This window comes from Mugil cephalus, chromosome 8, assembly GCF_022458985.1.
Source record: "Mugil cephalus isolate CIBA_MC_2020 chromosome 8, CIBA_Mcephalus_1.1, whole genome shotgun sequence".
Classification (NCBI taxonomy): Eukaryota; Metazoa; Chordata; class Actinopteri; order Mugiliformes; family Mugilidae; genus Mugil; species Mugil cephalus.
In genome coordinates, this window is record NC_061777.1 from 19574358 (window position 1) to 19598125 (window position 23768).

The following is a 23768-nucleotide window of genomic DNA, read 5'->3' on the forward strand; positions in this document are numbered from 1 at the left end:
TCTTGGACGAAGTCAAATGTTTGACAAGACACTGACTTGAAGAATTCTTTATTTTGCAGGTTTAATTTGTTAATGACAGTTTTGCTCCGAGCTCCATCACTTATACCTACTAATAGGCCGCTGTGTTGTGCTCATTAGCGAGTGGAGCACAGCAAGTCCCCATTTCTCCTGACATCCTGACTGCGTAAAGCAGTAGGGGAGGTTGTAGCGGTAGCCATCGCTCAGCCTTGAGCATTCATTTCCACTAATACTTTTTTTTTATAGAAAGGGGGAAACAGCCCTCAGTCTGCTTTACACTACATTGCTGCAAGACATTATGTGTTGCAGGGAATATGTGAAGCTCTATGAAACCTTAATGAATGACTTCGCTTCCAGGTTTGTGTGCAGCCCTGCTGTTTTTCTCAGAAAGTAGTGCTCATTTCTTTTTCCTCCTCTCTCCTTAATGTTATTTTTAATTATCAGCTACCACTGCTTGTTCCGTCTACACACATCTGTGGACGTCGGCTTTAATATCTCTCGAGCACGGGCAAAAGCTAAAGCAGCAGTACGGCTGCTTTAATTCTTGCCCACGCTTCAGAGATATTAAAGCCGCAGCGCAGATTATTCTAATTACCTTCACATGTGCCGTTGTCAAAAATATTTAGGTTTAATGGAAGTTTGTTTAGAACCAGGGCCCTTGGAAAGCGTGATGGAAAGATCGACATTCATTTTGGAACATTTCACCTGATAATAGTGAGGACGGTGTTTGGCAGAGATTTTTATGCTGCCAAAGGGATTAGCTCAGCGATAACACCATAAGGAGTATTAAACCCACAAACAATATAGAAACTAGAACATTTAGGACATTTTAATTCCTCATGTACAAACTAATGAATCCAGAAAAGGCAAAAAGCAAATCTACTTTGGGGAAACATCACAAACACACATGCAACACTGAAGCATCAACAAGCACATTTCCCAGTACGGCTTGGGTCAGCTTTCCTTGACCTTCCTTCTTACTCATAACAAGGAAATGAGCAGCAGAAATAGAGTTCTGTATCCCAGATGCCCAGAACTTTGAGTGCTTCGTCCCTTCAAATGGATCTTCAAATCTTTTTTGTGACTGATTTGATCTTTTAAGTTATTTATGTTTGTAAGTCAATTACTGGACCCAGTATGTCGACATGTAAAGATGCTAAAAGGTGCCCAGCGATGAAGAAGGTGTAATTAGTAATCTGAGAGTCAGATCTAGACGGTATGGGAACAAATTAAACCCTGCGCCATCTACTGAGCAGTGGAGGAATTACCTGAATTGCTTTTTTCCTTTTTCCAAAGTGATTGATTACTAGTCTGAAAAACAGACTTGATTAAAAGCATCTGTTAACTAATGATTCTTTCATGTGCAATATCTGCTGCACGGCTGCTGTTGTGGGATTACTGTAGCAACAAAGTGACTTTCACCTGGAAGGAAGTGGGTGAGTAACACTAATTTTTTTCCCAGATTTGACATTATATTTAAACTAAATAAAAAACAAACAAAAACATCTTCTCTAGTTTGTATATACATATGATTCCACTGTTTATTTACCTCCCGATATACAAAGCACTAGTCACGAGAACACGTTGTATACGTGACACTAAACAGGGTGCGTAACGACAGAGAAATCCACAGAGTCACAACCTATTATGAAAGATGTTCTTTTAATCAGGAGAGACGTGCTTCTAAATGGACATTTAATTTAATAATGTGCACAATAAGAGAAATGTCTTTGGCGATTAGACCCAGTCTAATAACTTTATCATATTTGACGGGGAGAGGGTGAGGCTGTGCTCGGTACAGGAAACCTCCTGGGTCTAGACACAGGCGGTGGTGATGATGAAAGAATGCCAGAGAGCTGTATCGGGTGAAGAGTTGACCCTGATGAGGTCGAGCCGGGCTGTGGACGTGGACACGGGAGGTGAAGGGGGCGGAGAAGCATAAAAGCAATTCTGAACTGAAATGACAGCTGACCACATAGAGAAGGAGGCAAAATCTGAATGGAGAGAGAAAGAAAGAGACGAGGATCGGCTACTTGATTAAACTTCAGCTTTGTTTTAGGTTTACTAAGTCAAAAAAGTGGCAGTAGAAAAGATAAAAAAGCAGACAGACATCATAATGAGCGAGGCGGAGGTGGTGTGGTAAGAAGATATATACAAAAGCAAAAGTGTTGTCTGTTTTATTTCTACAAATATTTGACACTCATTTACAGCAACGGGGACAGATTTGCACATTAATGGCACACTATATGACATTATGCAGGAAAGACGTGCTATATTGTAGCCAATGCCACGCTGGAGAAACTGTAAGTGCAGTCCGACTGAGTGGTTAGTTAATAACTTTCTTGTCTTTGTGACACCAGCACCAAACCAAAGAATTATTGAAATAGTATCAGCTAAATCACTCAAGTACATTCAGAATAGCACCTTTACACTTTTGGTGAAAAACAAAACAAAACAAAAAAAGTTATAAAAGAGTACAAAAACACATAAGATAGATGAAACACTGGGCAGCTACAAGCCACTTTTACAATGTGCCGTTACAATGCCAGTAGATCCTTGTGAAATCAAACCCCTGTGACAGGAGGTCGTTTAAACCAGTGATGCGTTCAAATGACTTAAATAAATTAAAATAATAGGGGAAAACATTATACAATTTCATTGCTGTGGAATAATTTGCAGCAGGCTTGTATTTCCAAGTGTGGGTTGCAAAATTATTTTTATATGAGAGTAAATCTGCCCCAAAATTAGATATTCAACATTGAAAACAAACACACCGAGTATTAGACAGCAGAACATTAAAAAAAAAAAAAAAAAAAAAAAAAAACTTCCTAATGGACGCTAAATAACTTCAGTGCTTGGCTGATAATATATATTTTTGTGTTCTGCATTTTCAGATGTACACACCAAATTGGCCAGGTGGCAAATAAATCAACAGAATACTTTGTCCGTTCAGATGTCTTCAATATAAACCGTTCCACTCTGTGATCAATTCAAAAGATTCTACTGAAGGCAGTATTTTAAAGGTCTTTTTTTTTTTCTGATAGGAATTTTTTCCACAGTGATATTTCAATCACAAATCAGGGCACACATCTTCATGACATCCACTTACTAACCACATCCACCTTTCGCTGTACGTCAGACTTTCTTTGCATAGCTTACTGTGTCCAATGCACAGGATTTTTAGGGGGGGGGGTTTGTCTTACGACTGAGAGGAATCCAACAGCCTCTCATCTGTAAAGTCTTAGTAGGGGTACGCTGAGATGGAGATGTAGATGATGAAGATGCTCTGGTAGGTAATTCGTCCCTGCAGGGAGATAGTGGTGGCCTGCACCTTGAGCCGCACCAGCCCCGGTCTGTCCAGAACCCGGAGGGTGAAGATGATCCCCCTGCCGGCCTCGTCCCTGATGCCGAACACCCGGCCCATTGTACCCGTTTCCGATTCTTGCTCAAGTATTGTGAAGGAAGTGCGCTCTTGGAGGATTCCAGACTCCGAGAAAGCTGACAGTCGTACCACGTTGTGATTGGCCGGGATTCCAGAGGGGAGAGTGAGTAGCTTGTACTGCAGCAGCAGAGGAGAGCCTCCTGTGGCGCAGTCCAGAGAGCAGGGCCTGTAGCAGGTCCTGCAAGAATCAACAGGGAAGGAGGAAAGTGTCACTAACACCACAAGGGTTACTTACACATGCACAACAGTATGGTTTACTGATAATATTTAAAACCCATTTTCATTTACCCAGGACTTCCTCCACTCTGGTAGGATGTAGGGCAGGGGGTATCCAGACACTGGTATCCCCCTCGGGTATTGAAACACATCTGATTGTGTCCGCACTGGACTCCTTGTTCCACACATTCATCTATGTCTGATAGTAGAGAGAGTACATAAGATCTTGATTTATTTTCAAGAGAAGGTGGAAGTTACGTAGTTGGGAAACAAAGAAGACGCTTGCCTTTACAGCTCCTGCCGTTGGGTAGCAGCTGGTATCCTGGGGGACACGAGCATTTGAAGCTGCCGATGGTGTTTCTGCACTCGTGTTGGCATGGCTTCCGGAGCAGACACTCATCCACATCTGTACAGTAAATAATGCAGAGAAGTTCGTGTGGGATCGAAGAGGCTGACAGCAGTTTGACAGGCTTGTTTTTCTCTAGGTTTTCTTTATGATTTTGAATCCATTCATAAAATACTTTGGGTTGAACATACCGACACACGTGCCGTCTCTGTTGGTGTACCCCACAGGACAGCTCTGTCTGGTAATGCGAGATACTCCATGTGAGCGGGAGAGAATGGGCCTGCCGAGGGACGACACCAGCTGTGGGCGCAGTCTTGCTCTGACTCTGGTGCCGTTGGTAAAGGTGTGCCCTCTCTCCAGACCTGCACAGGAGCGCCCATCCCCAAGCAGCACAGTACCAGGAGGACACGAGCACCTGAAGCTGCCAGGCACATTGCGGCACTGGTAGGCGCAAGGGTTTGGCGTCTGCAGACATTCATCGATGTCTGAAAGGTGAATTAAAATCAAGTTTGTTCTAATGTGTGATCCTGAGAGAGGGATAGTTCATCAAATAGATAAAATGTCCTACCCAAACACGGAAGGCCTACTCCCTGGGACCGGTAACCTCTGGGACACACGCATCCGTAACCTCCGATTGTGTTCTGACAGATCTGAGTGTAGCGACACATGTGACTTCCATCCTGACACTCGTCGATATCTAAAAAAAAAGAAGAAGAAGAAGAAGCAAAATGTTACATTAGCTCCTGAAAGGGAATTTCGAGAGGAAATGTTGAGCATTATTTTCAAGAATTCAGACATTAGTATAAATGAACACAGCAGAACAACAACCACATTATACCCAGTGTCAGTCATGCTGGGATAACCATTGACTTGACCCATGAAATCACAGCTACCAGTCGAAGCCAAGTCTGCAGTTATTTTATTTAATCATCAATCATATATTATTTTGTTAACTCAAGACAAGATTTGGTTTAGACATCTACCTACTAAGGTTGTGGTTTATTATTAAATAAGTATTAACCATGCATAAAGTCAGAGAGATTGTAGCATTCAGATCAGTGATTGTAATTTAAGGAGAAGACGAGCCAGGCTGCAACTTCCCGTGCTCTTTCAAATATTCAGTTACAGATCCTCCCTGTGTATCAACAAATCCATGAGATGTTTTCTCATGATAAGGGTTAGGATAAATGAACCCTCGTTGTTGTCTGCACAACACCGTTATTCACCAGCTTGAAGGCACTCATACTTTGAAGCTGTGTCTCTTAGTGAAATAAACGATTGTTTATTTGAAGTCAAATAATTTAACCCGAAGTAATTGGATCAAAAATAAATTATGGCAACCACTAACCCACACAGGCTCCATTCTCTGCTTTGGTCATGCCAGCTGGGCAGCTGTCGAAACACTGGTATCCTCCCTCCGTGTTGCGGCACTGCTGGTGAGCCGGGCATACATTCCTCAGGCACTCATTGATATCTGCAAAAGTACCACTGTTATAACAGAACGTCAACTATCCACTGACTCAGAAAGTCCAAAAATTAAATATACACAGCTGCTAGTTTTTAAACAAAGCACTTTCTAGAGGCTTAGTCTAAGGAGGGGCTTGATTTGAAATCAGACCAGTTAAAGTATCCAGTTTTGTAGGACCACTTCTGAACACTTTAACCTTTTCGAAAGCTAAACAGTTTGGTGACTGACCAATGCAGCGGTGTCCTGACAGCTGGTATCCGGGGTGGCAGATACAGCGGTATGAGCCCAGAGTATTGAGGCACTGATGCTGGCACGGGGAGACAGCTGACTCCTTACACTCATCCACATCTGAAACACAAATAAAATATTTTTCCTTTATTTTATTTAGTGATAGTTAGCCATAGGCTGTTTATGGCACCATGTGAAATGAGGTGCAGGCAGTTAAATAGCGGCATACCTTCACAGCTGCTTCCTGTGATGCTGGGCTTAAACCCGGGTCCACACTTGGCCTGACAGCGATATGTGCCCACTGTGTTGACACACTGCTGGTTGTAGTGGCACATGTGTGAGCCTTGGGAACACTCATCAATATCTACAGTAAGTGAGAAAGGGAGCGTGAGGTGAGGACTTACCACAGTGTTTGATGGTTATTATAATTATTACTGGTTATTTTCTGTCTCACCTTTGCATGTGTTGGTCTCTGCAGAAATGGTAAATCCAGAAGGGCAGGCACAAGAAAAGCCTCCCATGATGTTGTTACACGAATGGGAACAGGGAGACTGGAGCTCACACTCATCTTCATCTAATAAGGACACACTTGCTGTTAGAATGCTCAAAGCGATAAGTGACAAATGTTCAAATAAGTCTTACAACAAGACACAAAGAGGAAAGCAGCATACCGGCACAGTAGGAGGCGGTGTCAAGGTTGAACCCTTCAGGGCATTTGTCTTCATAACCATCTGGAAGCAGAGAGTCCAGGCATTGTTAGCTGTTGCAACATTCAAAACCAGTATTTTATATGATAGTTAAGTTTTAAATCATTTTAATTGCTCCCAGACCTGGTATGAGAAGGCTGGCAGTGATATGGAAGTCCAGAGTGAGAGTGAACATGTTGTAGGCGCTGTTCATCCCGGAGACCTTGAGCAGCTGGAGCAGAGGGCCCTGGCGCTCCTCCTGGCCCTCATAAATAATGGTGTGATTACAGCGCAGCACCATGGGGTTTCCTCCTCTCTGGTGGGTCTGAGATGACCACGAATACAGCTGCCCTTGGCCCGTCTGCACGTATGACTCATCAAAGTCCTGCGTGGCAGAAACAAAAACAGGTCGGACAAATTGGATCTGAAGTATGACAACACCACTTTGTTATGGTGCGCTGGAGGTCTTATATAGATGCCGCAGTGATAGTAGTGAATATACCTGCAGGCTCAGATGAGATGATGACAGTGACGGAGGGACAAATCCATTGATCACTACGTCAATTAGTAAAACTCCCTCGGAATCCACGCCTCTGGCAACATGCGTCAAACGAAGGATCTCTCCTGTTAGAAGAAATTAAGATGAGTTAAAAACTGTTGTAGTATTTGGAACCACACGTTCAAATAATCTAGAGGGCTTTCGTGTTCATGTTCTGTATGTCACTGCAGTGAGTGGTGCCATCTGCTGGTTGTTTAACAGAAGAGCCCTCTAATAGATACACCAGTATTTTTTTTTTTAATCATATAACAAAGGTTTGAAATCAGAATTGGCAAAACACTACAAACAAATAACTGACATTCATACAGGAAGATATGGAAAAACCTGATGCATAGCTCACCAGTCTCAAACTCCAGCTGAGACTCCTGTCTGAACTGGCCCTGGGTTAAAGTGTAGCCGTTCCTGGCTGCTCCGTTCTGCAGCACAGTGGTCCAATACATGGGAGCAAACACAGACACCAGCACCCTCAGCAAAGGACCTGCAACAAAACAACACAGACTCCAGGCCTCTGACAGAACCACAGAAAAGTGTAACCTACAGAAGAAGAGGGGCGTATGACGATGAACCATTCCACTTCTAAAGAAATCATCATAAACAGGAAAAAAGAATAAACTCCTCCTTTATCACAACTATTAACCATGTAATAAAGTGACAAATTCTTCAAATTGCTGTAAACTGATGAGACGTGACATTATGATCACCTTCCTAATATTATGTAGGTCTACTTTGTGCTTCTAAAACATGTGTCACTCATCAGAGAATGGACATGGTCCTTCTGAGGGTGTCCTGTGGTGTCTGGAAACAGGATGTTGTTGGTGGGGGTTCTTTGGATCCTGTGAGTTGGGGGGAGGGGTCATTGTGAATCATCCCACAGATACTTGATCAGTTTGGGATCTAGTGAATTTGGAGCCCAGGTCAACACCTTGTGCTGTTTTTCATGTTTTTTCAGTTGTTCCTAAACCGTTTTTGAGTGTCAGTTCTCTGGGGTAGAGGTGTTCTCTGGTGGTCTGGACTAGGTGGGTGGTGCATGTCTAAGTAACATCCACATGAATGCCAGGTCCATAAGTTTCCCAGCAGAACACTGAATCGTCACAAGGTGGTCAATGTTATTCACTTCTCCTGACAGTAGTCATAATGTTATGCCTGATAGGTGGTTTTAACATTGAATCATCTGCATGCTGCATGCTCAGCCACGCTGTGCACGTTTAAAAAAAATAAATAAAAAATTACACAACTTTCTACAGAAGACCATTCAGCAGCATATTATGTGCGATCACTCACCCACAGTGGGAGGAATGTTTTCCAGGCGTGCCTGTAGAGTGCTGCTCCCTTCTTCCTCGTTGTCAGTGATGTTGGCCTCCAGGAAGGACACGCCAAACTCTCTCTCATTCACCATTCCTATCAGGCTGCCTCTTGCCTTACGTGGAACCTCACCTTTTACCACCAACCACAATAAATAGAGAAATGGTGATTTTTCACGCACACACCAACATAATCACCTCATTACCAATACTCTTAAGGTAAGACTGCAAAGACTTCGCTACGTGTTAAATTTCAAATTCCTTTACATAATGCAACAAAATCAGTAAACTAATTAACTGATTAATTATTGTATAATTAGTAAAAGAAACGCCATTTAAAAGGAAAAAAAAAATAGTGTAATAAATGTAAGAGCCGGTCGTACCTGGACACAGACCAGCCTGACATTTCCTGGAGTCGATACTGGGGCCGCTGCATGATCGGCCACCGTTAGCTGGCTCTGGGTTGTTGCATAGTCTGATTCTCTCCTGGAAGCCTTGCCCACATGTGCTACTGCATGGACCCCACTCCTCCCAGTTAGAGTAACCTCCATTGACTAAGACAGGATAAGGATAAGGAGCAAGATAAGGATGTTCCTTATTTGAGCGTATCATGTTGTTTTACTCCAAACCCGCCAAAATCCTTCTAAGTGAATGCTTACATTAGACCAAAGCTGAATGCATGAAAAAGCGAAGAGGAGGGAAAACAGTTAAAAATAGTTAGGCGGTTGAGAAAATACAGCATGTTACCTGTTAATGACTCGTTTAATAACCCAGTAAAATGTGTATAATTAAATAGACATGACTCACTCTGAACCTTGAGAGTAATGGTCCTCTCTGCTGTTCCAGCCTCACTCTCAGCCAAACACTGATACTCCCCTTCGTCTGCAGACTGCAGATAAAGGAAATTTTGGTTTGATCTATACTCCGAGGAACAATTACTCTTTGTTAGGATCCCAAACCTTGGGGACAAAACTGTCTTTAAATCAAAAACACTTTTTACAGTGATGGAAATAAAAATTTACAGCCAAAAGCTGACATTTTCAATGTGGCAGTTGACTTTATTCCATTGAATTATTTGTTATAATAGATATTATTGGGCCAGATAGAGGAAATTTCTCATTAGAGTGTTCTGTGGGAAGGACAGTCATCTGTCTGTGAGAAAGTCTCAGCTGCAGGCTGTGCAATTATAGCAGCAGTTAGAGATGATAACAAGGTTACAGGCCCAGGAAAGAGGGACAGAGTCTGGGAACATCCAGCGTTCTGTTCGTCTCGTCCCTCTGCTGCTAATGCTGTTAGCCTCTCTGACTGAACTGAATCTGATTTGGGTGGAAGCAGGACACTGCAGGACAGTCACACACTGTTCCTCCACCCAAGGGGACTGCAGATGAAGCTACAGGACGAATACGGCGCCATTGTTCTCTGGGACATGAAACATTTTGTTGATGTTGTTTGCTCAGGCAGGTTTTATCATTCAATCCAGAGAGACTAGACTACATTCAACTGTTTTTTGTCTAGAAGCCTATGTTACTGCTGTAAAACTTTGAGGGGAAAATAAACTTTATATTTACAGTGGTGGTGTAAATGACCAAGGATCCGTTGTGGAGTGTTTGCATTCGGTGGAAGCGGAGTAAGGGGTTTCCATTTCTGAGCCAGCGGAGGACGGGGCTGGGGTCCCCATGGATCGGGCAGTCAAGCATAGCGTTGCCACCCTGGACGACTGTCTGAGACGTGTGGGCTTCACCCTTCAACACCGGAGGTTCTGGAAACACACAGCATAGATATTTACAGTATGGCGTGCATCAAGTAGACATAATTACGTGTGTGTTACAAAAAGCTTACCTCTGACACGGACAAATGAGAGTGCTCTGATGGAGCCCACACTGTTTTCTGCGATGCATACGTAGGTCCCAGCATCACTCGAAGTCACGTTCTCTACGAACACTGAGCTCCGGCCTGACTCATCTACAGCACCTGGAACAATTTTAATGAGTGGTGTCAGCTGTGTTTCCAACATGAAGTGGAAATACTAAAGAAAATCAAAATACTGTAAATTACAAAAGTCAGTGGAGGCGAAAAGGAAAATAATACCTTCATAGGGACTGTTGTTGACAGTCCAGGAGATGACAGGAGGAGGTGTTCCCTGAGCATGGCAGGACAAAGCCAGGCTATGTCCTTTATTCAGAGTTACATCACCTGGCAGCTCTTTGAAGACAGGCCTCATGTTGATGGACAGGCGGATGTCTTGTCTCACAGAGCCAGCTGTGTTGGTGGCGACACATGTAAACACACCAGCATCTCCCAGCTGTGTGGAAAAAGCAGTCAGAACTCATTTGCAATCCCAAAGGTAGAGGAGCGCGTCGTTTATAATGCCGTGAAAAATGAGGATGACATTCAGGCTCACCTCCGCCCTCTCAATAATCAGCTCTCCTGATCGCAGGACAGTGAATTTACCAGGAAGGTTGGGCACCGTGGCGCCGTTCTTCTCCCACGACACTCTCGGCTCTGGTGAACCCTGAGCGGCGCAAGGCAGCAGCGCCTGAAATCCCTGAATGACTGACAGTTCCGTCTGCGCGGGAGGAATCATGGGTGGGACTGAGAAGCGAAAACATAATTAACATAAACATATTTAAGTGCCTGTGAGACAGCGATATGAAAAGCCTTCCCTCACCTTGGATAAGCAGCCTCATGTCGTGGCTGGCTCTGCCGGCGAGGTTTTTGGCAGTGCAGGTGTAAAGACCTGCGTCACTGCGCTGGGTGGACGTGATTGCCAGAGTTCCATTGGCAAAGATGTGTATGTGAGCACCGTCAACCACCGGCCTCCTCTCTTTGTGCCAGGTAACTTCAGGTTGTGGCTGTCCATCAGCCACACACTCCAGACTGACCGGCTGGCCCAACACAGCAGTGTACTCAACGCGAGGAACACTCAGCACTGGTGGAACTGGAGAAACATCAAGTGAGAAATTATGAGTTTGCTGATCTGAGCACTACTTTCTCTGCACATGCCAGTGTGACATAATTTAATTACATAAACAAAAATAGCCGTTACCTTGAAGGACTAGTTTGGTCCTGCCCACAGCTACACCAGCGTCATTCTTTGCCAGACACTGGTAGGCCCCCGCGTCCCCGAGCGTCACACGGGAGAACTTCAGAGCTCCGTTTGAGAGCACAGCCAACCTGTGACCTGGAATCATAAAAATGAGAGTGAGACTGTAAATCAGAATCCCATGTGATCCAGTGGGACGTGTGGGTTTATGACAAGTTGCTGCTCGGTTTGTGAAAATGTTTTAAAACTTTTCATCCAAAACAGTCATTTGTCATAAGATTATTGGCTTTTACTTTTAGCGACATTAATAGAAAAAAAGAGTGTTTTTCATAAAGCTGAGTGCTTTGCTTGTATGGTGTACACAGCCACCTGCTGCTATGGGAACTCCTTCTCTTTGCCAGGTGATTGATGGTCTGGGGAAGCCTTGAACCTCACAGGGGAGAACAGTCCCATGATGCAGCACCACTTGCACTTCCTCTGCCATTGGCCTGATCTCTGGCGGCTCTAAAGACACAGAGGGACAAACACACAGGTTAGCATGTTTTTTTTTATTTATATATTTTTCTTTTTACAGTATAGCAGTACAGAGATCTACAGTATGAGACATTTGTCGTTGCTCAAAACGCATGTATCATTACTTGTATAACAAAACTGAGATAGTATAAGGGGGAGAAAGTAAAATACAGTACATTAAAATAAGAAAATACCACATGGAACAATTATTCGTGTCATAGCTAAGATGAAACATTCATCCAATAGGTTACCTTTATATTACAGACTAGCTACCTTAAGGGGCAGCCTATAAATCATGAGCTCATATGAGGTAGTCTTTATCATGGTGTTAATCCATTCGTTTAATTCAGTTTTTTTTTTTTTTTTGCACTTTCCAGTGTTTGAGTATTCAGGTTAGTTAGGATGTTTAATCACAAGCTATTGTTTGAACTATTATTGTCGCCAGGTCAAATAAAACTCACCTTGCACTGTGAGAGTGATGTGTTTGTGAGCCACTCCGGCCGGGTTGCGGGCTGAGCATGTGTATCTGCCAGTGTGACTGGGCAAAGCAGCAGTTATCTCCAACACTCCTGCATCGAAATGAGCACAAAGATACATGCGTGAATGTGGTATTGTGAGGAGTCATTATGAGGAGCCACAAAAACAGCAGAGTCGCTTGGCCGTCTCACCGGTGGGAAGGACACGGTAACTTCCTCCTCTGGCGCTCAGTTTGGCTCCGCCCTTCGTCCAGGTAACAGTGGGCTGAGGCTGTCCTTGTACGTGACAAGGCAACACCACGGGTGACATTTTCACAGCCTTGACCGTTGTGACGTCATCTTCTATGGATGGCGGGACTGTGGGAGAACGGAGCAAAATCATCAGTTTCGGTAAAAGGAAATAACGTTCTACAGTGTCGTTATTGTAGAAAACTCCAAATCAATACCTTGCAGGATGACCTCGATGACCTTGCGCTCCTCTCCCACGTCATTGACTGCAGTGCACTCAAAATATCCTTCATCCTCACTGGCTGGGGACAAAAGGACCAGAGACCCAGAGGGCAGCAACCTGGAGAGATGAGTAAGGTTTTTATTTAAAGTCGCTTCCTTTGTAGAGGGTTCAGCCACAGCTTCGTCTTTACCTGTATGCACCAGGCTGCTGGCCGACATCGAGTGGAGTGCCGTTCCTCTTCCAGGATATTTTAGGTGGGGGTATACCTGTAGTCTCACAGCTCAGCACAGCTCTAATACCGGTGGTTACTGTCACGTTGAATGGACCCGGACTGATTGATGGACCCACTAACAAGAGACAGAAACAGCTTTAGCTAAACAAATCATACCTAACTTACAATTAAAATGAGCACGGATACAACAGGTACACGAAAAAGTAACTACATGCAGTATTTACCAAACACACGAAGATCCATTCCCCGGTGATCTGAGCCAGCCTGGTTGGACACGGTGCAGTAGTACCGACCCGCATCGTTCAGCTGAGCCTCATGTACACGCAAGGAGCCCTCTGATAACATGGTGTACCTGAAATAAAAGCGCAATAAAAAATGAAGGAAGTCCCGTGTGAAGAACATTTACATATTTACAGATGCCTTATATTTATATTAGGACGTACTTCTTGTTATCTTGAGGCACAGGGAAGCCGTCTTTCCTCCACGTGACCGTAGATGAGGAGTCACCTTCAACTTCACAAGGCAGAACTGCATCCTGGCCGATATGAACTGTCACCACGGACCCACTCTCCTTTATTACCGGGGGTACTAGAGATAAAGTGACAGATTCATGTAGCTTAGCATGTCAAACTCTTTCTTTCAAAAAGATAAGGACCGCCATTAAGGCAGTGCATATTGTTCAGTCTCTCAGCTGAATGCAGGCACAGACATCACGCCTGATTGAACAGGTTATGAACAGGATTGAAAAACTTTTTATTTTTCCCTGGGTGGAAAAACTACTACCCCTAAAGCTGCACTGCAGCTGAGAAAATATGGTGCTTCCAAACTTCCTGTACTCCATTACTTTAATGGTAAAAACATGATGTCACCCTCCTCGTGTGGTCCAGCTACAGACAAAACATCCAGTGGATGGGTTCCCCTGATGTCACTATTATGCATCAAGTTACCCTCAAGAACAGTTTACATCCAGCTAAACCTCACAACCACTTGTTTTCCCCCTCAGCTGAAACATGTCGTCATTTCACATTTATTGAGGGTTCTGGCATGTGGTAAAAATCAATCACATCATTGCGCTATACTCACAGCAAATTTAGCTTTTTGAACATTTGATGCTAAAGTTTAATAATGCTATATAATATTTCCGTAGGGATTTAAAACCCAGCACATTTATTGCCTGTAATTATGACTTTTCCCTTCCTAACTGATTAAACATAATAAAAGAGATGATGTTCCTTGTCAGTTTTGATCCACTTAAAAACTATCTTTAAAAGCAACACACACAGATATTCTGGCATCATCGGAGCCAGCCCTGTCTACTGCAGTTTTTGGCGTAGACCCAAAGAATGCTCACTGAAATTAGCCAGAGGTCAATATGTGCCTTCTGTACCCTCCTAGCTATAATAATAGCTTTACTTAGAAGAATTGATTCTCAGTAAGTGCTGCCTGGCGGTGAAATATGGGAACAGATAAAACTTGCAACACAACTTTATTTACTCATTTAGCTTTTGTTACTTCTACTTGTCGTTTTCCCTTTATGTGTAATTATGTCTTTTGCTGTTGTTGCATTTATATAAATTCTGTTCTGTATATCTCATTGTGCTCTATAGAAAATATATCAATAAATAATTTAAATGATCTCACTGTTAAACTTACAGAGAATCTCCACAGTGAAGAAGAGATTGGTGCTCCCGGCCATGTTGGTAACCACACAGCTGTACTGGCCACTGTCCTCAGGCCTGACCTCCTGGATCTCCAGGTACTGACCCCCTGCCAGCCGCTGGATACGACCACCCAGCTGATGTAGGGGGAGGAAGGAGACAGGACGTGTGAGTCAGAGGGTGTGGTGGTTTTTGGTTCAAAATAATAGTTTTCAGACTTCGCACCTGCAGTTTGGCCTCGTCCTTGTACCACTGTATATCAGGAGGGGGGTCACTATCAGCCAGGCACTCCAAAGTCAGGTGTCCATTCACTGGTACTGTCAGCGTCCTAACATCACCGGAGCCTAGGAGCGTTGGGGGCACTGAAATACAACCAATGATTGTTAAGCTAAAGCTATGAATCACAAGAAGCCTCTAGGGCTGTGACTATAACAAACTGAATTATTAATGTGGAAAAAAAAAAAATAGCCCATGCAGCCATGGACAGATAAAGTCAGAAGAAAGATCTGGGGACAGATATGTATAGTAAATCATGTATTCACTAAAAGTCACAGGCTTACATTTCCACACCACATTCAAAAAAAAGGATGAGATATAAAAATATGTTTTGAGCTGTACATGATTCATACAAAGAGTTTTATGAGCAAGCTTAGTTGGGTGTGAATAAGTAAAAAAAATATAAAAAAAATAGTATGAATTTGTGAATTTCACATTATGAATAAATTTTTAAGTGTAAAAAGCAGACCTGGGCATTTTACGGCTCCGCGGGCCACATGCGGCCCTGTGGGCATCCCTGTCTGGCCCGCGGCCACAAATGAACAAGTATTTATGCTGTGCATGCAATACGTGTTGCTTTTATTTTGAAAAGCCATGAGGTATTATTTACGTATGGATTCTGTTAGAATCTGCGTTCGTTAATTCTTCTATTAAACATTTTTTGAGATACAGAAAATAATTAAATTAGCTACACGGTCCCTCCTTGATCTGACGAAGCTTTCCAAAGAGGACTGGAAGGACTGGAAGTGCATTATATCCAAAACTACAGATCATTGTGTTTTATTTTTCTCTTCAGCCTACACCAAAATTCATAAATTTAAATAAATATTTACAGAATATTCTTATACTTCTGATTACCAGTAGCAGCTCATTTATTGCTTTTTACAATGGGAGAAAATGAATATTGAGCAGAATTAAGTTGAAGTTATCGCTGGTTTGGCCCTTCAGCACAGTTCAGATTTTTCCTGGTAAAAAGGAGATTTCACAGCGGTTCTCTGAGCAAGTCTGTTCTTCCAGTTTTTTTTTTAAAAAACTAAGTTTTTGGTCTTGAATGTAAAGAGACCTTTATTTTTTGCAAGTAACACCTGTAAGTAGATGCCTAGGTTAAGGGAAATGCGGACATGATACAATTCTATGTTGAACAATAACAGCTTGTGTCACCTTGTATTCGGACCCAGTGGTTTTTTCCATCCTCTCCGGCTGGGCTGCTGGCCAAGCAGGTGTACAGACCTGCATCCTCAACCTTTAAAGGGACAACATGAATCAGCTTGAGTGGTTCTTGCATAACAATGCTGTATTTACCTGAACCGATGCCGTTAAAAACTTCCCCTTGTTTGGCCAGATAAAGTTTGTGTGGTGATAAGCAGCAGTCTCTTTCCATTACATCATTCTAAATACTGCGTGTGCTCAGAATGTCTGATTTACCTGAACTTTGCTGATCCTGACAAAGTGCCCCTCCTGCTGAACAATCTCACTTCCTTCCAAGGGGCGACCATCCTTGAGCCAGCTGAGGGTGGGAGGTGGGACTCCCACTGCAGAGCACTCCAGCTCCAGCTGACTGTCCACAGCTATGGTCAGCTCTTCTGGAGAGCTGGTGCTGGATATCTTTGGAGGCTCTGGAGTAGAAAGCAGAATGTCTCGACTTAGTTTTTTTTTTTTTAAAGGAACTTTTACCACGTGTTTAAGTTAAAAATAAAAATAAATTACCGAGCACGGTGAGGTTAAAGCTCTTTGTGCTACTTCCAGCCTGGTTACTAGCCACACAGCTGTAGAGGCCTGCATCAGAAGGAGCCACGTCAGGCAGCTGCAGCCGTGTCTCCTGCCCGTCCAGCAGCAGGTTGCGGTGAAGTGACAGTGGCTGGCTGTCCTTCATCCAAGTCAGTGTGGGAGGGGGTACACCACGAGCTTCACAGGTTAATGTCACCAATGATCCCTGGACCACTGTAACCGGCTCCACTGGTTCAACATGATCCACACCAGGGGGCACTGCAAGCCATAAACACGCACCGCATGAAACCATTCTCCAGATCCAAACACTTCACACCATCTCCAAGGATAATGAGTATTTGGTATTCTGTGATTGTACCTTGGACTTGGACGTCGTAGCTGAGCTCAGCAAGACCGGCCCGACTGCGTGCCAGACAAGTGTAAACGCCAGAATCAGACAGCTGCACAGGAGAAATCCTGTTATGGAAACAAGACGGCATTCAGCATGATCTCACATGTTAAGATAAAATGTACTCGAGATATTATCTAAACTGACCTCAGCAAAGAGTCGCCAGTGAGGAGGCGTGTGCGGGGAGAGAGGAGCAGGGGGCGCCCGTCCTTCAGCCAGCTGATCTGAGGCGGAGGGTTTCCTGCTGCCTGACACTCCAGCGTCACGGTGGTGTCCTGCGTCACCTGCACCTCTCTGGGGACAGTGGTCTCACCGGAGATAGATGGCGGAACTGTGGCAAAACGAAAACCAAGTGTGAATAAAACACTGAGGAAACTGAACACAACGAAGTGATGAATGAAATGGTAATGCTGACCTAGTACAAAAAGGCTGTAGATTTTGCTCTCCTGTCCAGCTGGATTGACGGCCAAGCACGTGTATGTCCCAGAATCCTCGGGTTTCAGCCTCAGTAAGGTTAGAGTGCTGCCGTCAGGGGTCACACTGCCGGGTTACAAACACAAGTCATGTTTTCACATTCATTCTTCCTGTTTAGCATCTATTCACCCAACCTCTGAATCTAAGCATTATCATTGTCATCATCGTCGTTTCTCATAGTCACACATAGCTACACACACACACACACACAGTCATTTGCTTTTTCTGGCTGATGCGCATAATGACCATAGAAGTTGGCGAACAGCTGTAAAACAGCTGTTCGTACGGTTCCTCATGATGAGATTGGGCAAGAGACTGTAAACCACTTCTGTCTACACATCGAGTCATGCACATTAGCTTCTGTAATGATGATTGATGTTGTAATTTTCCAAACCATCAGGGAGTGGTGCTGATTGATTCTGATTCTAGATGTAAAACGAGCCGGACTGTTTTCAAAAGGGCTAAATTAATTTTTTTTATTCTTTTATCATCATTGCTAGGACTGAATGACTCACGAGATGTGACGGGCGTCCGATCCCTCTAGTGTCGCTCCATCCTTCAGCCAGCTGAGGCTGGGTTTAGGGGTTCCATTTGCTCTGCACTCCAGGGTCAACTCCTCTCCCAAGGGCGCACTCAGATCAGACGGGCGGTCGGAGTCGAGGATGGTGGGCGACACTGAGCGAGACAAACACTTTTAGCTTTAAACGATGCTCAGACTCTTGTGGGTGATGCGTAAGGACTGGTAAAGTAAACTCACTCACCTTGCACTGTGAGTGTGTAGTCTTTCTGTGTTTGTCCCTCGCCGTTCTTGGCCACGCAGGTGTACGTTCCAGCGTGAGACAGACTGAGAGGCCCAAGCTCCAGCCTGTTACCACGAACGGACCACTGCCACTGCAGACTGCTCTCTGGACAGCAAACACATCCACTTATTCTGGATGATACAAATGTGAAGTCGGTAATTTTACAGTTTCTTCTATCACTGCCTGCCGCTTACCAATAGGGGTCCCGTCTTTGAGCCAAGTAATACTGGGGACAGGTACTCCAGTGGCCTCACACAGCAGGGCCACACGGGAGCCTAGAGTGTAATTTATAAACTCCCGAAGTGGTCCATCCAGAACAGGTGGAACTGTAGAAACATGTTTTTATAATTTCAAAAATGCAGACTTCCCCCTTTTGATGTTGCCTATAATGTTATAAAAAGCAAAAACAGCAGAGGGATACTCACCATGAACTGCCAGCCTGAACGTCCTGTCTACCTGTCCAGCCACGTTGGACACTTTGCAAGTGTATGTGCCACCATCTGCTATCTGTAATCCGAAAAGTAGAGGCGGGGGTCTGTGATGTTTCATTGCAGCCACAGGCTGTACGCTCTATGTGTTTGTGGTTCTTCATGGAAAGTAAATAAGAGCCAAAAACCACTTCAAGTGCTTGAAGTGTTTTGTTTGCAGCTTCAAACATGAATGATGTAAAGAAAAAGAAAAAAAAACACTGTTTTTCTCGACCTGTACGCCTATGATCTCCAGCTGGTGTCGCTCCATCTTCAGCCCGTTCCCTGCAGCCAGCTGCAGCCCATTCTTGTACCACGTGACCTCCGGCTCAGGGACGCCATGTGCGTCGCATCGCAAGGTGACTGAGGAGCCAACCTGGGGTGTCAGCGAGTCCAACTCAGCATCATGCCGGGGTTTGAGGGTGGGTAGCACTGATGGTTTACACACACGGAGAAGAGAACATGATCTCAGTTTCAGAATTGGCAGTTCGGTATGATTCACTACTGTCCTCAAACACAGCTGGCTTCTGTTAAACATTTTTTTTATTATTTTTGTTCCCTAGACAGTGTTTTGATATTTGATCATCTGTATATGTGTCTGTAATTGTGCAGATGTGTCCCCGTGAGATTGCTCACCATAAACACTGAGGAGAATACTCTTCTGATCTTGTCCTGCTGAGTTGGTGGCCGTGCACACATACTGCCCTGCATCTTCCAGTCTTGCTCGGGGCAACTGTAACATCTGGCCACCTATGAAACACGAGAGTTGGAATTTACATTCAAACAAACGTAATGCTCTTCACGTAAGCATCACTTGGATGACGCAGGTGGCCGAGGGCTGACCTGGCAGAATTTGGATGCCGGTGCTGAAGTGAAGAACCTGCCCGTCTCTGGTCCAGGTGATCTCCGGAGGAGGGTACGCTTGAACGTCACACAGCAGTGATACCATGTGGCCTTGGACAACGCTAACCGCTTCCTCCTTAGGGCCGCTTATTCTAGGAGGCACTGGAAGAGAAAAACAGAGTGGCGTACGTGCAGAAGGCAGGAGTCAGCATGTCTGTTGCCACGAAGAGTCATCCAATAACATCTATTATAAAATACCTAGAACACGGGGAATTTAATATACAGGTGAGGTGGAAAAGCCTTCGGGCTGTGGATTTTTGTTACCTTGAACCGTCAAACTGAAGAGCTTCTCCACTGTTCCAACCTTGTTCTCAGCTACACACAAATACCCAGCCATGTCTGAAACCTGGACACTGAGGAGCTGAAAGTTAAGACGGACGTGTTAGTCCTCGGTACACAATGTCCCTGTAGGACCTGCCAGGCAGCCTGCCTGATGGTATTAATCTACGGGACAAACCTGAAGTTGCGTCCCATCCTCACTGATGTAGTGCTGTGAGTCCGTGTGCACCGGCTGCCCATCTCTCAGCCAGGAGATGACCGGTGCTGGATGTCCAGTCACGTCACAGTGTAACATCACGGTGCTGTTGACCACCGCTCCCATTTCCTCCATAAACTCCTTTGATGCTCCCAAGATAGCAGGAGGGACTAAGTAGTAATACGGCAGATATTAGTATCATTTCCAAATACATTTTATTGCAGACATTTTCATAACAACTAAATTTGCGTCTTTCCTTACCTAGGATCTCCAGTTCAAAGTGCATGTGGTCTTCCCCTGCCTCATTAATAGCCTGACATGTATACTTCCCAGCATCCTCGTTCTGCACTCGGGCAATTTGTAGCACATTTCCACCTGAAAGGACAAGCCCATGCATTAGACGACACGCTTATACATAAATATGGAGTCATGCCTATAATAACAATGGTTTTTAGATAAAACAGGAAGAAGATTCTCTTTACCTGGAAGTAGTACCACCCCGTCAGCTGAGGTGAGCTTTCGACCGTCCTTGTACCAGCTGAGCTTGGGCGGGGGGATGGCGTTACTCTCACAGGAGAGGCTGATTGGATGGCCAAGGACAACCTCCCGCTTCTCTACCATGTCCTCGTTCTTTTCATCATCATCCTCGTGTCCCAGACCCCAGGCTGCCTCCCTGTTAGTCACTCGGTGGAAGATCGGAGGAACTGGCAGGACGACATTTAGGTCACTTTCTATAGTTTCAAAACGACATTTAACTCGCAAAACACAAGTCTGACATCAAGTGTCATACCCACCTTGAATGGTAACATGAAAGTCTCTCTTGTCCTCTCCTGCAGAGTTGCTGACCACACAAGTGTATTGCCCCTCGTGGGACAGCATGGCGTCCTCTATGTGGAGGAAGTGGCCACTCTCTTGGATGCCGGCATGTGAGTTTCCAGTCAGCAGCTACACATAAAAAAATACATCAGATAAAATAGTCTGGGTGAAAAATTTCCAGCATGGTATAGCTGATTCCTCTGCTTTTTGTGATGGTTCACCACCTCTTATAAGCTTGTTGGAGTAGCTTTCTAAGATTTTAAAATCATATAAGATATAAGATATGGTGGGTCTGAGCGGTTAAATTAAAAATACAGACCCAACAAAGATTCATCAGATGTTTAAATGTAAAACTTTTGAAACAACATTTTCGGGGAAAGAAATCATCAATCTAAACAAGAATATCCACATAAACAAACTTAATGGCAGTAAATGAAGATGCATCATGAAACTACTCGTATATATGTATTTAAATAAAAGAAAATAGCCCCCGCTGTATGCTATGTGGTGATGTTTAATAAGAGAATTGTTCTGCTGTGCCTTCGCTATAATTAACCTGCTTACTCATCGCACCAAATCTGGAGTGCGGAGGTGGCTTGTCCAAAAGGACTGTTGTAATTCTCACTGACTGCCAGTAGAGGCCGATAGAGGTTTGATCTTTCTCCATTAAAACTGCCTCAGAGGTTTGTGGTACTAAGAGCTTTTAAAGGACGACACACCAACCTGTCCATCTTTGAACCAAAGAACTTTGGGCTCAGGGAAACCTTTAGCCAGGCAGGACAGAGTTAAACTCCCATTGACACGCACTTTCTCTTCCTGACCACCAAATGTCAAGGACGTGGAGTCTCCTTCTATCTGTGGAGGGACTGGTGAAAAGAAAAAAAAAAATAGTAAAAACCTCAAAAATGTTTCATCTGTGAGACTTCACTCGGCGTGATGGTGCGACCGTCTCTTACCCAGAACCCTGAGGGAATAGTGCCTGATGGCTGTGCCGGCTGGATTTGTGGCCTTGCAGGTGTAGAGGCCACTGCTGTCTCCCTGTGCTGATCCCAGCCGCAGAGCCTGCCCACCGCGGGTGTACGTTCGCTGCGGAGTGGACACGATGGGCTGGTTGTCCTTTAGCCAGGTAATGCTGGGTGTGGGTGAGCCCTCCACATCACAGGGAAGGACTGTGGGGAAACCCAGCACCACTGACACCTCTGAGGTCTCACTTCCACCCTTGATGGTGGGGGGAGCTGTGAAAACAGACAGACAATACATTAGTGTTTAACAGGCAGTAAGGTTTTTACTGGCCCATAGCACAGAATGAATGGCTCCGCAGGGAGCTGGCCTGTTCTGTGCAGGATACCCTCTGAACAAGAAATGCAGTGAGTAGGACATCGGGCAATTACAAGACATGCTCTTGAAGTGATATAGAAAGTATTATCATGTTCAGTAAACTGCTTTCTTAGAACAACATTGTTACTGCAGAACTTTAAAAAAAAAAAGAAGAGACCTTGCACTGTGAGTCTGAACTGGCGCATCTGAGTCCCTGCGTTGTTACTGGCCAGGCACTGGTAAAGCCCCTGGTCCCTCAGTCTTACTGACTTCACCTTCAACACCTGGCCGTCTTCCAGAAACTCCACATGCGGGTCCCCATCACGGGAGAGAACCCTGGAGAGAGGAAACCAATGGAAGACCCGATCAATACAACCGGTACTCCGCCCTGTGTGCACTGCTGAATGTCACGTCAATAGAGAGAGATTCTTACTCTCCATCGCGGCTCCATTCCACTCTGGGCGCTGGTCGTCCACTGACTCGACACTGAAACTCCACCTCCTGGCCCAGCACCACAGTTAGCTCCTGCAGGCGGGATGCCCCCGAGATCACCGGTGGAGCTGGACAAACACCACCACATGTGCAGTGAGTAAGTGTTCAACTTACTATTATTATTTCTTGTTTTCTATCCTCATATTGCTTAAATGTCAGTGTGAGTGACCTCACCTTGCACCACTATGTTATATTCTCTCCGGGCCTCTCCAGCTGAGTTTTGTGCTGTGCAGGCAAACTGTCCCGCATGTTCAGGCTGAACCCTGTAGATTCTGAGCAGCCTGTTCCCATTCTGCAGATACACCCCAGGAGTGTCCACCTGGATATACAGAAATCAACTCAGTGCATCCTTTGTGTTTCACTGTTATTAGAATAATAGCCACTTGGTGGCATTGTACAGCTACAGAAATCAATGCTAGACTGTGCACAGTATAAACAAGCAGCCTGGCTTTTACATTTCATGTCAATGGGAACCCAGAATGACACACTCACAGAATGGCCGTCTTTGGTCCAGGTGATTATCGGAGAGGGAATCCCGAAGGCATCACAGCCCAGAGTGAGAGGCTGCTTCAAGGTGACAGTGAGATTCAGGGGCTGCCCGTCCTCTTGGATCTCCGGTGGAACTAAAACAGTATAGAAGGGGATGCGCGTCATAGCTGTGAATAATCTACTGTATGCTGCGCACAAAAAAGCGATATAACTACAACGATATAACTAGGACTAAATTCTCACCGTTTACTTTTAGCCTAGTTTTTCTCTCCACAGAGCCTGCCTCGTTGGTTGCCACACACTTGAAGTCCCCACTGTGACTGGCAGATGCTGTGCTAATTACGAGCGCTCCATCCCTCGCCACAGAAAACTCTGATTGTTCGGGGTGTATCTCCAGGCCGTTCTTGAACCAGCGCACCTTGGGCCGAGGTGATCCTGCAGGTGTGGGGATACAATTTTTCTTTTAAAAAAAAGTGTAAAATGAGCTTTATTGATCACGTCTGACA

At 44.7% G+C, this 23768-nt stretch overlaps 1 protein-coding gene across 1 annotated transcript in view; it reads right to left on the reverse strand.

Moving 5' to 3' along the window:
• Positions 1-1530: 1530 nt before the first annotated feature.
• hmcn2 (hemicentin 2) overlaps positions 1531-23768 on the reverse strand; it is a 43541-nt gene continuing 21303 nt past the window's right edge. The window contains exons 26-81 of the mRNA XM_047592797.1: positions 23506-23697; positions 23266-23396; positions 22948-23092; positions 22715-22841; positions 22460-22617; positions 21921-22199; positions 21688-21830; positions 20943-21093; positions 20631-20852; positions 20410-20523; positions 20131-20318; positions 19938-20034; positions 19614-19775; positions 19407-19520; positions 19006-19202; positions 18729-18810; positions 18498-18629; positions 18265-18408; positions 18019-18178; positions 17445-17569; positions 17177-17360; positions 17000-17097; positions 16621-16899; positions 16339-16529; positions 16075-16156; positions 14863-14999; positions 14633-14774; positions 13423-13567; positions 13204-13331; positions 12938-13094; positions 12743-12864; positions 12489-12653; positions 12282-12389; positions 11677-11811; positions 11311-11445; positions 10933-11202; positions 10666-10856; positions 10353-10566; positions 10104-10235; positions 9833-10023; positions 9072-9153; positions 8648-8818; positions 8245-8397; positions 7304-7441; positions 6907-7028; positions 6549-6789; positions 6390-6449; positions 6173-6292; positions 5948-6082; positions 5719-5838; positions 5371-5496; positions 4591-4719; positions 4214-4507; positions 3963-4082; positions 3749-3875; positions 1531-3638 (exon numbers count right to left, since the gene is read on the reverse strand). Of these exons, the coding sequence (XP_047448753.1) occupies positions 3260-3638; positions 3749-3875; positions 3963-4082; positions 4214-4507; positions 4591-4719; positions 5371-5496; positions 5719-5838; positions 5948-6082; positions 6173-6292; positions 6390-6449; positions 6549-6789; positions 6907-7028; positions 7304-7441; positions 8245-8397; positions 8648-8818; positions 9072-9153; positions 9833-10023; positions 10104-10235; positions 10353-10566; positions 10666-10856; positions 10933-11202; positions 11311-11445; positions 11677-11811; positions 12282-12389; positions 12489-12653; positions 12743-12864; positions 12938-13094; positions 13204-13331; positions 13423-13567; positions 14633-14774; positions 14863-14999; positions 16075-16156; positions 16339-16529; positions 16621-16899; positions 17000-17097; positions 17177-17360; positions 17445-17569; positions 18019-18178; positions 18265-18408; positions 18498-18629; positions 18729-18810; positions 19006-19202; positions 19407-19520; positions 19614-19775; positions 19938-20034; positions 20131-20318; positions 20410-20523; positions 20631-20852; positions 20943-21093; positions 21688-21830; positions 21921-22199; positions 22460-22617; positions 22715-22841; positions 22948-23092; positions 23266-23396; positions 23506-23697 (8786 nt within the window). The 3' untranslated portion in view covers positions 1531-3259. The remainder of the gene's footprint in view (positions 3639-3748; positions 3876-3962; positions 4083-4213; positions 4508-4590; positions 4720-5370; positions 5497-5718; positions 5839-5947; positions 6083-6172; positions 6293-6389; positions 6450-6548; positions 6790-6906; positions 7029-7303; positions 7442-8244; positions 8398-8647; positions 8819-9071; positions 9154-9832; positions 10024-10103; positions 10236-10352; positions 10567-10665; positions 10857-10932; positions 11203-11310; positions 11446-11676; positions 11812-12281; positions 12390-12488; positions 12654-12742; positions 12865-12937; positions 13095-13203; positions 13332-13422; positions 13568-14632; positions 14775-14862; positions 15000-16074; positions 16157-16338; positions 16530-16620; positions 16900-16999; positions 17098-17176; positions 17361-17444; positions 17570-18018; positions 18179-18264; positions 18409-18497; positions 18630-18728; positions 18811-19005; positions 19203-19406; positions 19521-19613; positions 19776-19937; positions 20035-20130; positions 20319-20409; positions 20524-20630; positions 20853-20942; positions 21094-21687; positions 21831-21920; positions 22200-22459; positions 22618-22714; positions 22842-22947; positions 23093-23265; positions 23397-23505; positions 23698-23768) is intronic.